Genomic DNA, 14,465 nt, shown 5'->3' with positions numbered 1-14,465 from the left:
GAGCAACAGCAGTTAATGATCTGCAGCATAACGCAACCATATAAACAAACAGTAGAGAAAAATGTAGACATTTTAAACGGGTCCAACAAGAAAAATTCCAAGACAACAACCTACTCCTTTCAAAGTACGTTAACTGGTAATTGCACCCTGTCAAATTTTAGAAGTTATACACACAAAAGAATTCAATTCAAGTGAAGATGGAGGGGATAACCATGGAAAAAGAGAAGCAAAATCTGGCTCCTCCTTTTGTCGGTTCAGATTGTGGAATCGATAACCATGGAAATGAAGATGGAGGAGAAATCAATAACAATGGAAGATTGAGGAGAAATCAATAACCATGGAAGATTAAGGAGAAATCGTACTTGAAATGGAGGGTGGAATCGAGTTTGAGCTCGTGGAATGGAGGGTTTCGAGTTCTACAATGGAGGCTTGAGTCGTCACCGTCACTTACCAGGTAAGACTCTCAGTCCTTACCTTCGCTCTTACCGGGTAAGATTCTTGGTCCTTGCCATATTGATTTGGTAAGGTAATGTAACTTGGTAAGCATTTACCCGGATAAGCATTTGGTAAACCGCACCTAAATAGTTTATTAGTACTAAAATGGTGAAATTAAGTATCCTATAGTGGATGTCGTTGCTAACAAACAATCCTCAATAAAACATCAAGATTAGCAATTCATGCCATGCCATGCCATATATAAGTAAAAGCTTCAAATTAAATATTATCATGGTTCCACACGAGTATTCTCAACAAAAACCAAATACCAAGTGATGGCAGTGCATTTTATGGCCTAAACAGAGATTGCAATACGACTCTACAATGAAGATACCTTTACGCTAGTCTATGGTGCCTTTCCAGCCACCAACATCAACCAGACCAACAACAAAAACAGATGGGGAGAATTTAACTCCCCCCTCTCAAACTCTTATGTTCTACAAAAAAGCTAATGCCACACTTCCTTTCACTGCTAGATTAAAGTAAAAGAAGGCCTATTACACACTAGAGCATTTAATTAAACACTTGGTGCTCAAGTTAAACCAACAAAAAACATGAAGGAAATCGAAGGCCCAGTCAAAGAAATCCAAAGCATCACACCTGGTGTTCATACAAAAAACACACAAAGAAACAGAAGATGGACATACCAGAAGTCTATGGCAGAGAGTGAGAGAGACGATATCGTGAATCCGTGAGACTGAAGTCCAGGGAAAGCGTGAGAATGAAATTTGAAGCGGTAATTTTTTCCCACTAATGGCAGACGGGCAGATGATGCGATGCCCTTCCCAGTTCCCATTGAAGATTGAAGAATTGGGGGGAATATTTTTAATTTAAAAATAAAATGTTAACAGTCTATCTAATCACATGTGAGGCTTTTTTTTTTCTCATTCGACAGCATTTCCAAAACTCTAATAAGTCTCTTTATCTATAAACCTAATAAATAAGTAACTTAAGTTACACGTGTTATTTTCTGGTGAGTCGGTTATCTTATTTTCTTACTTAAACATGTATCTAGACACAATTTACATTAACGATTCAATTAGACTCATTTGAACGTATCTAGACACAATTTACATTAACAGTTCACTTATATTCATTTGATTGACATGTATCATCTTATTCAATCAATCCTACTAATCTAGGATGCAATTGATTTTATTCTTTGGGTAATTAATTTGTGTGGTAACTGATTCCCGAAAAAATAATGTTTACTTCTAAGTTTAAATTCAATTTACTGATATAGTTTCATTTCTAAATTCAACTTTATTTTAGGGTTAACTTCATTTTATTCTAAATTCAATTTACTGAAAAGTTTTACCTTAGAGTTATTTCAAGAGAACAAGTCTGAAGTCATTCTTCAGAGTTAGTTCACCCGAACTCTGGAGTCTGAACTCTGAAATCTTCTTTTTCAGACCTAGAAGTCTGAACTCTGAAATATTTTTTTAGACTTAGAAAAAGAAGATTTCAATCTTCTTTTTCAGACTTAGAACTCTGAAGTCTTCTATAATTCTGAAGAGTACAAGTCTGAAAAGTCATTCTTCAGAGTTAGCTCACCCGAATTCTGAAATCTTCTTTTTCAGACTTAGTTCACCCGAACTTTGAAGTCTGAAACTCTGAACTCTTTTTTTTCAGACTTAGAAGTCTGAACTCTGATTTAATGTGATTGGTTTTATACTTCATAATTATTTTCAAGAGTACAAGTCTAAAGAGTCATTATTCGGAGTTTTATTTTAGAGTTATTTATAGAGTACAAGTCTGAAGAGTCATTCTTCAGAGTTAACTCACCCGAACTCTGTAGTCTTCTTTTCCAAACGGACATCATGCAGAGCCTCTGCATAGTGCATGCAGAGCTTCTGGCTTGCGTATACAGAGCTCTGAAATCTGAATAATTTTACTTCAGAGTAATTTCAATAGTACAAGTTTTGTAATAAACTTATCTAGATTTAAGACTTAGACTTAGTCTTGTAAGCCAGAGCCCCTCTGGTTGGTCTGGCTTCTTGATGTCAGATGAGCTCTGATTGGTCTTGCTCTGTATGATGCAAACTTTATCAGAGTTGTATTTTAGAGTTATTTCAAGAATACAAGTATGAAAAGTCATTCTAAAGAGTTAGCTCACCCGAACTTTGAAGTTTGTTTTTCAGACTTAGCTCACCTGCACTCTGGAGTCTGTACTCTAAAGTCTTATACAAGTCTGAAGAGTCGTTCTTCAGAGTTAGCTCACCCGAATTATGAAGTCTGAACTCTTAAGTCTTTTTTTAGACTTAGAAGTCTGAACTCTGATTTAGTGTGATTGGTTTTATACTTCATAGTTATTTCAAGAGTACAAGTATGAAGAGTCATTCTTCAGAGTTTTACCTCAGAGTTATTTCCATATTACAAGTCTAAAAAGTCATTCTTCAGAGTTACCTCACCCGAATTTTGAAGCCTTCTTTTCCAGACGGAGCACCATGTAGAGCACCATGCAAAGCCTTTGCATAGTGCATGCAGAGCTTCCGGCTTGCCTATACAGAGTTTGAAGTCTGGAGAATTTTACTTCAGATTTATTTCAAGAGTACAAGTCTGAAGTCATTCTTCAGAGTTGTTTCAAGAGTACAAGTCTGAAGAGTCGTTATAAATTTACTTTTAAGTTTAAATTTAATTTACTGATACAGTTTCATTTCTAAATTTAATTTAATTATAGGGTTAACTTCATTTTAACTAACTATTGATACAGTTTCATTTTTAAATTAAAGTTTGAAGAGTATAGAGTTATTTCAAGAGTACAAGTCTAAAGTAGCATCGTACTTTCGATGATCATTCATATCTATAAGATAAGTTTCTGACATGATTTAATTTTTTCCAAATTACCCCGTATAATACACGGATCGAACCTAGTATAATATATATGATTAAAAAATTATTCAATTCTAACATTATATGGTATAATTAGTTAATTATAATAAATGAAAGTACAACAAAGGTGTTATTACATGCACCTCTATTTGAGAGTATAACCGAATTAATTTGATAAAAAATTAATCAATTCAAACATTACATGATATAATTAAAATAAATGTGTTGCTATGTGTATATTTATTTGTATAAGAATTATGTAAAATCATCTACTGAAAAATATAAAATGTGAATCTTAATGTTGATATATACGAGGAGTAAAAATAGTAGATAGAGGTACATTTAGCAATATATATATATATATACACACACACACACACTAGGTTCGATCCCGTGTATTACACGGGGTAATTTGAAAAAAATAAATTATGTCAAAAACTTATCTTACAAATATGAATAATCATTTAAAGTACGATGTTACTTTAGACATATACTCTTGAAATAATCATGAAGTATAACTCTCAAGAATAACTCTGAAAAATGACTTTTCAAACTTGAATTTAGAAATGAAACTACATCAATAATTAGTTAAAATGAAGTTAACCATAGAATAAAATTAAATTTAGAAATGAAACTATATTAGTAAATTGAATTTAAACTTAGAAGTAAATTTAAAATGACTTTTCAGACTTGTATTCTTGAAATAACCTTGAAGTAAAACTATTTAGATTTCAGAGCTCTATATAGGCAAGCCAGAAGCTCTATACGCACTCTGCATGGTGCTCCGTCTGGAAAAGAAGACTTTAGAGTTTGGGTGATCTAACTTTGAAGAATGACTCTTCTGACTTGTACTATTGAAATAACTCTGAAGTATAAAATCAATCTCATTAAATCAGAGTTCAGACTTCTAAGTCTTGAAAAAAATACTTCATAGTCCAAACTTTTTTACTTTGCAAATATTTATCATTTCTCAAACGAAACTTATACACACACACATATCATATTAACAAAACAATAATCGTAATTAAAAACTAATAAATATGATCAATAGTAATTGAGCGAATTATATTTTCCATTCCGATGGTTTGACGTTTTTAATGGATCATGTATCTGTTTTGAAAAACTAGTGACTTGGGTCTTGTGATTGTATATTGTTAAAGAACTGAGTTTCTATGATACCCCATCTTATTAATTATTCAGGAACGCCACTCTACTGTAATGACATGGATCCAACTTCTGAAAACAATGCAACAACAAGAATTCAACTTTTAAGAACACATAATTATAGAGATGGAAATTGTAATATACTCATAATAATTCAAAGTATTTATTAGTTAATATTAATTAGCAAACAAATTATTAATTGTTAATTAATTAACAACAGTTAAGAGTTAATATTATTAATAATAATCATAGAGGTTATTTTTTTGAAAGAAATAATCATAGTGTTTCAATAAGCTAGTTTAGTCGTCAGTTTATGGACATCTAAACAATACTTTTTACACAAACTCATAAAATAAGTTAGCTTATAGTTGTCAAACGTGACAGTCATCCTACTTTTTTTTTCAAGAAAGTTTTGAGAAAATTGTTTATAAGAATATTTATACAATGACAAATGTACCATTTCCATGTTTCTTTAAAAAGTTTTAAAAAAATTCGAATTTAGAAAAGAACAACAGAACCACGTTATAAGGTCCAATTAAGGACGTATTTATGTTCATTTGATATTTTTTATGTGTTGAATTAATAAAGAATACAATAATTACACAGTTTTGTTTATAATCAGGGCTTCAGAATAGTTTTGTTTAATTGATAAACTAGTAATGGTATTTTAGTTTTGGCAACGATGGTTTGTCTACACAACCTATTTATATATTGTTGGATAATATTGATCAAAAACATATTATTAATGGGTTTTTTTTTGTTAAAATAGAGAAAATAAGATAGATAAGATAAAAATCTTTAAATTTGAAGAAATCTGTATGTTTGGTATGCAGATTACATGGGACGGAACGAGACAAAAAAAATAGTCTTATGTTTGGAATGTCATGGATAAAAAGAGCATATGACAATGTGAGACTATTTTTAATTTTCATGGGACAAACATTAAGAACATGAAACTGAAATTAAAATTACAATATTACCCTTGTTATTTCATTTTAATGCAAAACCTTATTATAAGCAAAGCCAATTTAATGGAATATTGAACTTGAACCCCATACTTGCTTAAAGTTTTACCTTATCAATAGTCTAATTACATGGATGACATGCTCTAAGTCAATTTAAGATAATATGGTGATTTCAATAGTTTTGTCATGTCATGTTATAGTCGTACCAAACATATGACAAACAATTAGTCATGTCTTGTTCGGTCCTATCCCGTCTTGTCCTGTCTCATCGAGTTTACGTACCAAAACACTACCTAAAATAATACGAGAGAGGAATAATATTTTATTAAATGTATTGAATATTCTATTAATATAATTAATGTTATAATTGTTAAAATAGAGTAATGAATGCAAATATTTTTATAGATTTTGACTTTTCATATTGTATTATAGAAAAATAGTAACATAATTGTTAGAGATATTTAAGACTTATAAAATATCATAAATAACTATGATTTCTACAACTTTTGTGTGTAACAAAGCTAAATACCCCTAAAACATTTTATAACTAAATAATTAATCAGAAATTGAGATTATTATAATAATTATCATTAAGGAAAAAATAAAAATATATTTAGAAAAAAACTACCGAATCGTACTGAATCTCATTTACGATCACATATTGAGGGGTCGTTTATCAACTCTTACCAGGTAATTCATTAATTTGATCTTTTTGTGGAAAAAAAGGCATGCTTGGAAAGTTGTTATTTGACCCGGGTAAGCATCATTTTCATGTTGATTCAATAAGTATTCGGTCAGCATCTCGGTCAGAGTGGTATTCTGGTAAACAATCTGACTGCTGACCGAGTCAGTGCCTAATAAACAACCCTTAACTATCGAATCATATAGTGATGAAATGGAAGTGCGGAAAGATTTCTCAAAATCTTTCAATTTAAAACTATTTTTTTTACCATTTATCTTTGTTAAACTTTATGGTTTTATAAGAAAAAAATCTAAAAAAAACAATAGACTTTGGTGTTTGAAACGATTAAAACCTGTTAAATAATTTATTAGACTTTCTAAAACTTGTTAGATACATTCTTATAACCTATAAAACTGGTTAATGTGAAAAAATAATGAAAAAAAACCAATTGACTTTTATATTTTAAATGATTAAGCTCCTAAACATTTTTTGAACAAAAAAGTACTTACATCTATAAAATGAAATAAATATATCAAAAAAAAATACTTACATTTAAAAAGATTACTTAAAAAAAAACAAGTAATCCATGCATATATACCAACGAACAATAGTGACAAATTTTAATTAATTATGTATTTAACTAAAGTTTATCGTTAATTCATTAGTAATTTAATCAAATTATTTTTTATTTTTTTTAATTTAGAAAATCACCAACGGAATAATTTTATTTTTAAGTAATATTTTTTTAAATATAATTATTTTTTTGTAAATATAAGTACTTTTTTAATGTATGTTTTATTTTATAGATATAAGTATCTTTTTGGTTAAAAAAATGTTTAAGTACTTAATCGTTCAATATGAAAGTCTATTGGTCTTTTTTCATTATTTTTTCACATTAAACAGTTTTATAGATCATAAGAATGTATCTAATAGATTTTAGAAAATTTAAGAAATTATTTAACATGTTTTAAAATGTTCTAAAACTTATTTATTTTAAAAAATTGTTAAAAAACTTAATCATTTCAATTTAAATTTTTTTCATTTACAATCATATCTCTTAATTAATGTTCTTATCTCTTGTTAACGCATATTCCAATCTAATCATTATCCGTATCTTCTTATTTGTTTCGATTTTTATGTAATAAAAAGATTATGGAAAACAAAATAAAAATTGAAACGGAATTATTACTGTTGCCCGATACCGACTTAAAACTTATGTTTTTTTTTAAAAAGTGCTTATTAATTTATATGATATTAAATCGAAGTTTAAATAAATTAAAGTTAAAATTATAAATTGATAATAAATAATTTTTTATAAGTTATAACGAATCATTTTATCAAAAACAGATTATTATCGATTTGATACCGGTATAATTTTTTTTTTCCTTGTCCAAATACTAGTAAACAGTTTATCACCGTACCAAAATTCAAATAAGTTAAAAAAGCAATAAGCAATCCCAAACATCATCACGTCGACGAGGATCATGCAAACCCCGAGAATTAGAGGTTTTTAGGTTTTCTTCATCTCCTTTGGCGGTGATATAGAATTACCTCTGTTCATCAACATTTTCTCTGTTCTGTGCCTCGTTATTGGCGTTTTTCTTCATTGTAATTCTGCAGTAGTACAAGTCCTGTAGTTGAGGAATGAGGATTGATGCTATAAAGAACATTCCAGCGTTAGGATTTCTTCATTACTGATTTCCTATCCGCTTCCTCCGTGGTGGTGTTCTGTAATGTGGAATTTTTTTGCAGAAAGTAGCGGCTGATCGCTGATGTTGCGTGCAGATCCTCATATGGCTAATTAAAAGCACAATGCTCGAGAGTTCTCACACGGGCTGGAATTGACCATTCCTGCTTATTATGTTGTTTGCTGTCCATCGTGGTGCTCTCATTAATTTCTCCTCCTGATCTTCACGAGTAAGTCTTTTATTGGTCCTCTCTTTGGCAGGTAGTGGTATCGTGACATTTTTTATATGATCGGCATGATAGTAATTTTGCGTTTTGTGTCATGATTTCTTGAATTCAACTTGTTTGGCAATGGAATCACCTATGAGGTTCTGCAATTCCCATTTCTTTTGTTGATTTTAATCTCAAGTTTCATGTTTTGGTTGTCTTCATCATGTTTGTTATATGGATTTCTTTAATCTCCATTGAAACGAGCTTTTAAGGTACATGTCGAGACATTGCGTACAAAATGACTTGACCAATAGCCAGATTTCCCCTCTAAGTCTATCAAAAGGATGTGCTCTGGTATAACTTTTGGTTTTTGTTTATTTTATTTCATGGGCTGGTCTTTAAATGTACTTTGTTGTGGGTTTGGAATAAAGAGATATTGGTGTAACTTACATTTGCATATTTACTCCTCTTGAGAAATGTTGGTAAAATTCTGATATTTCAGGACCTGAGGATCAGCATAATCTGGGTAGTTATGGGAAATTAATTGGAAGGCTGTGTTTACTTATACCAGTAATTAGCTGCAGCGTATGTTATATCTACTTGTAGTTCCAATCGAGAAAGGAATTGTGTATTTGATCTTTATCTCCATTAACTCGTCTCGATCTTTGGATCACATGCAGTTGACTGCTAGGCCGGATGATGGTTTGTTTTGCACTTTGTGGAGGTGTCTTCATTCTTAACTCATGTGTTTGTGGTCAAAGTTGGCTTTTTTTCCATGGTTGTAATGGTGGAGAAATGAATGTATATTTATTTGAATGCAGTTCTTGCCAAGCCCATGCATGGTGGTAAACTGCAATGTTGGTAAATGGCAAGCGAGCTGGTTTGTCGTTTCTGTTCAAAATCTCAAAACATATTCATGTAGATCCTTTTTGTCTAATAGTTCTTTTTAGTTGTTTTTGGTTGCATCACTTGGCCAAGTGGACCGGGAGGTTGGGCTCTGTTTACGGTTGTGATCTACTTGTCTGAGAAGAAAGAAGGAGCGGTGGTTGATAGTGAAGAGAGGGAAGGTGAGGTCGCAGGGGTTGTGATCAGCTTTTTGGTCATCTACCCTCAAACATATGTTCCACTCAACCCCATCTCCAAAGACTAGAATTCGCCTACAATCACTTCAGTGGAATCTTTTCCACCTTCGATATCAAATTGTTCAGAGTTGGAAACATTTGATGTTTCTAATAACGATTTTTGAGGGGTATTGATTTTGGAGAACTCTGATATCTTAGGTGGTTATCACGGAGCAGAAATAATTTTGAAACCAAGCTCTTTGGTGGCTTGAAACATTTTGATTCTTTGTCCAATTGCAGCAATTTGGGAGCACCACAAATGGAGGGTGTCCAAGGAGCTGTCGAATTCGCTTGGGAACTTAACAAAACTGACTATCCTCATATCTTCTCCCACTTGAAAACAAAGCTAAAGATAAACTAGGATCCTTATGGATGAACATCTAGGTTTCCATGACCTATAAATAATGGAGATCAAGTCCCTATTGCCTACACTTATTATGCATTGGGTTCAGCCCCATTTGAAGCAAACCAAATAGACGACTTTTGATGCATACATGAGGATGACCGGTCCATGGATTAGCAAAGCCACTTCTTCTTTGTCCTGTATCTGTAGCTGCTTCTTCTGCATCAATCAATTTCGCTACACCCAACTGAGTGCTCCAGGTTAGTTTTATTAAACTCTATTACGGTATCATGTTGAAACTATTTCTGACATGTGTTTATGTTCCTATGCTTTCATCTTTGTTATTATATGCTTAAGTAAAATTCATATATTGTTAACACCTTCATCTATAGGCAATTTGGTTAGCCTAAGTAGATTTTCTCCAGTGGATAATAACTTCACAAGCATGATTCCTAAATGCTTTGGCAGGCTTAGAAACTTGGGAGAATATGCTAACAATTTCTCTGGGATTTTTTTTTAGATCTATAGGAAACCTGCCATCTTTAACCAAAGTGCATCAAAGTAGAAATTTTTTTGAAGGCACTATACCCTCGACTATTGGGAAATGCAAAAAGTTGATGCTTGTATCATTTTGTGAAAATAACCTTGAAGGAAGTGTACCCAAAGAACTTTCCCAACTCTCTTCGCTTTCAGTCATGCTATATCTTAGTTGAAACAATCTCTCGGGAGTGCTTCCACAAAAGATAGGCAACCTGAGAAACTTAGGATCACTTAATTTGTCCGAGAATCATTTATCAGGTCAACTTCCAACTTCCAATTAGTATCAGCGGCTGCATCAGCCTTGAACTCCTAGAACTTTCTGGCAATTTCTTTCATGGATCTTTGCCAGTAGCATTGAATTCTTTGAGAGGAAACAGAAAGCTCTCTCTTTGAGTTGTTGTGGCGATTTCACTGTCATCTACCTTCGCAGGTCTGGCTTGGTGTCATTCGTCTTGTTCCATTATTGCTATTGAGAACATTGACATACAGCTTAAGCTATTGCATTTTACAGTTAAGGCAATGACCTGGTAAAATCATGGAGGAACAAACTTTTGCACTAGCAAATGACATGTGTGACTTGGGAAAAAAAGTATTAGTATACCAAGACAATACAGAGTTAAAGACCACTCCTAGTTACAGTACAACGTTACACATGCATATGCATATCCAATTTACATTCATCTGAATTTCCTAACTGAATATAGGTACCATACATCCTATCCTAAACGAAATCAAATGCTCAACTTGCCATCAGCCTCTTCCAGTTAAGAAAGTTTACAATTTGCTTTTGAAATAGCTTGAAAGATTATCTGGTACATTTCTTAGTAATCATTCTCTTCTTTATGTCATATATGCTTCATGTCTAGCCCCTTGTCATATATGAATTGTTTTATAGTAGTTGATACCTACCCTTGCCGTGCTTTTTGGGTTTAGACTTAAAAATGGAATATAAAAAACTAACCGTTTATATAGATACCGTCAATCATTTCAAAATCGAACAGACCAGGACCAGTGGAATATTATACTCAAAATCTTTAGAATTCCTTTTCGCAACAGGTGTTTGAATGATTATTATATTACTTCATTTTGATTTATGGTACTTGATACCTATCTCTATAAATAGATAACTTTATAGTTTTTCTTTCTATCAAGCTCCCTCACTTTAAATCTAAAACAGTAGCAATTATGAGCTCATCATTCTTCTGGAAAGCATTCGTCTTGTTTCTTGCTCTTGTAATACAAATGAATGGAGTTGTCTCTAGTTCTAATGCCGATACAGATCGTCTTGCATTACTGGCAATTCAATCCAAGATTACAGAGGACCCTCAAGGTGTTTTCAGATCTTGGAATGACTCTCTTCCTCTATGCCAATGGGAAGGAGTAACATGCGGTCGACGACACCAAAGAGTCACAACCTTGGATCTATCGGGAAAGGGTTTGGTTGGTTCTTTATCTCCTTATGTAGGCAATCTGAGCTTCCTCAGGTACATGAACTTTAGTAACAACCAACTTCATGGAAGTATCCCTCCTGAAATAGGCCGTTTATCACGATTACAATTGTTATCCCTTCCCCGAAATTCACTCACGGGAGAAATCCCGGTAAACATATCAAGTTGCTCAAAACTACAGCACATTGACTTGTCTACCAATATGCTATCAGGGAAAATTCCAACGTCTTTTAGTTCTATGTTGACGATCAAAAGTTTAAGCTTGGGTGAAAATAAATTAACGGGTGGGATTCCACCATCCATTGGCAATCTCACTTCCCTCCAACAACTCGTTCTTTCCTTATGTCCGTTAGGAGGAAGCATTCCAGAATCCTTCAATCGGTTGAACAACTTGCAACTATTAAGCCTTGGAGGAAATGACCTTGTTGGACCCTTTCCCTTGTTCATCTTTAACCTTTCCAAGTTAGAACTTCTAAAATTTCCAGGAAATCAACTTGTTGGCCGTCTACCCTCGAACTTATGTTCAAGTCAGCCCCATCTCCAGACACTAGAATTCGAGTTCAATCACTTCAGTGGAATACTTCCACCCTCGATATCAAATTGTTCAGAGTTGGAATCGTTTGATGTTTCTAATAACGATTTTGAGGGGGAAATAGATATCGAGTTTGGAAAACTCCAATATCTTAGGTGGTTATCTATCGGTCTAAATAATTTTGAAACCGAGCATCTTGGTGGCATGAAGTATTTTGATTCATTGTCCAATTGCAGCAATCTGGAATTAATGCAAATTGCGGCAGTCCAATTAAGAAGGCAGCTACCGAATTCTTTTGGGAACTTAACCAAACTGAATTTCCTGGTACTTCCATCAAGCTATATCTCAGGCAGCCTCCCTTCATCTATAGGCAATTTGGTTAGTCTAAGTATACTTTCTTTATCGGGAAATAACTTCACAGGCATGATTCCGGAAAATATTGGCATGCTTGGAACCTTGGGAGAACTGCATCTGGATATTAACAGTTTCTCTGGTATAATTCCTAGATCTATAGGAAACCTGTCATCTTTAACCAAAATGTATTTAGGTGGAAACAAATTGGAAGGTGCTATCCCCTCCACTATCGGGAAATGCAAAATCCTGATACTTCTATCACTTCGTGATAATAACCTCAGAGGAAGTGTACCCAAAGAACTATTCCAACTGTCTTCACTTTCAATCAGACTTGATCTGAGTCGAAACAATTTGTCTGGAGTGCTTCCACAAGAGATAAGCAACCTGAAACACTTGGGATCACTTTATTTCTCTGACAATCATTTATCCGGTGAACTTCCAAGCAGTATTAGCAGATGCATCAGCCTTGAACTCTTAGATGTTTCAGGCAATAGATTTCATGGATCGATGCCAGTATCATTGAGTTCTTTGAGAGCCCTCCAATATGTTGATGTGTCAGGAAATAACTTTTCTGGGCATATTCCAACATATTTGCAAGAAATTCCTTTGAAGTTACTAAATCTTTCAGATAATAATTTTGAAGGAGAAGTAGCTGTTAAAGGTGTCTTTGCCAATGCAAGTGCACTTTCAGTCAGTGGGAACCCTAGACTTTGTGGGGGAATACCTGAGCTTCACCTACCCATATGCAGAACTAAAAGAAGTAGAAAGCTCTCTCTTCGTGTTGTTGTGGCGATTTCATTATCATCCACTGTTGCCGGTCTGGGTCTGGTGTCATTTGTGTTGTTCTATTGCTGTATAAAGAAGAGAAGTAAACCATCAGAATCAACATTGACCGAATCTTTTAAGAAGATTTCGTATGGAAGGCTTTTCAAAGCGACCGCAGGGTTCTCTGCAGCAAATCTGATTGGTACAGGCGGTTTTGGTTCAGTTTATAAAGGAGTTCTTGATGAAAATGATCTGACGGTGGCTATCAAAGTACTAAACCTCCAACGCCGAGGAGGTTCCAGGAGTTTTATGGCTGAATGTGAAGCCTTGAGAAATATTCGTCATCGCAATCTGGTGAAGGTTATAACTTCTTGCTCAAGTCTCGATTTCCAAGGAAATGATTTCAAGGCCTTAGTATACGATTTCATGCCAAATGGGAGTCTGGAGACTTGGTTGCACTCAAGCACGACACTAGACCATTTGCCTCACGATCAGTTGCATCAACTTGATCTTGTTCAAAGAATAAGCATTGCCAAAGATGTGGCTTATGCTCTTGATTATCCACATTATCGTTGTGGAAATGTTGTTGTTCATCGTGATTTGAAGCCAAGCAACATTTTATTGGATGCCGACATGGTTGCTCATGTTGGAGATTTCGGGCTCGCAAAAATCCTTTCCCTTGATGAACTTTCTGATGCAAACAAGAGTAGCTCAAGTCATGTCAGAGGAACCATTGGATATGCACCACCAGGTAAATTTCTGTTTTCTTTTTGTTATTGTGTCTCCATTTCATTATACATATAATTCTACATGAGTTGCAGAATATGGAGTGGGAAATGAAGTGTCGCCCAGTGGAGACATATATAGCTACGGGATCCTATTGTTAGAGATGTTGACAGGGAAAAGACCTGTTGATCCAATGTTCCGAGAAGGCCTTAGCCTGCATTCCTATGCTACAAGTGCCTTGGCTGGTGGTTGTGTGCTTCAGATTGTGGATCCAATGCTTCTACATGATGTGAAAGAAATGTGTTTGATTTCATTGCTGAAGATTGGAGTGCATTGCTCTTTTGAATCTCCACAAGATCGAATGGATATTGGTACCGTTATCCATGAGCTCCTTTCATTAACGGTTACGGCTAGTTCTTCATTCATGGAACTTCCGACCTCGACCCAAAAAGCTGGTTTGTGATTGTGTTATAATCTAGAAGATTGAATCTGTGAACATGCTTATATTCATGTAAATCTGTGTTTGAATCAGATGAACCTTTTTTCTTATCTTTATGATGATATTTAGTAGTATGTTTTAAGGGATATGGTTTTCTTGATGA

The 14,465-nt window shown here is 33.7% G+C and overlaps 1 protein-coding gene across 1 annotated transcript; it reads left to right on the top strand.

Annotated features, from left to right (window-relative positions):
- Positions 1-11,280: 11,280 nt before the first annotated feature.
- Positions 11,281-14,351, top strand: LOC112521821 (putative receptor-like protein kinase At3g47110). The gene is made up of 2 exons (XM_025130813.1): positions 11,281-13,888; positions 13,959-14,351. Exons 1-2 carry the CDS (start codon positions 11,281-11,283, stop codon positions 14,324-14,326), a joined length of 2,976 nt encoding a protein of 991 aa, XP_024986581.1. The 3' UTR covers positions 14,327-14,351.
- Positions 14,352-14,465: the final 114 nt, after the last annotated feature.

Source organism: Cynara cardunculus (genome assembly GCF_001531365.2).
Source record: "Cynara cardunculus var. scolymus isolate 2C chromosome LG 1, CcrdV1, whole genome shotgun sequence".
Lineage (NCBI taxonomy): Eukaryota > Viridiplantae > Streptophyta > Magnoliopsida > Asterales > Asteraceae > Cynara > Cynara cardunculus.
The sequence above is the reverse complement of the archived record's forward strand: the minus strand, read 5'-3'. Positions and strand labels throughout refer to the sequence as shown.

Excerpts from the sequence above, each read along its gene's own strand:
- LOC112521821 (XM_025130813.1), top strand. The coding sequence starts at position 11,281 with ATGAATGGAGTTGTCTCTAGTTCTAATGCCGATACAGATCGTCTTGCA. Across the intron at positions 13,889-13,958 it reads CATTGGATATGCACCACCAG|AATATGGAGTGGGAAATGAA; the intron begins GTAAATTTCTGT and ends CATGAGTTGCAG.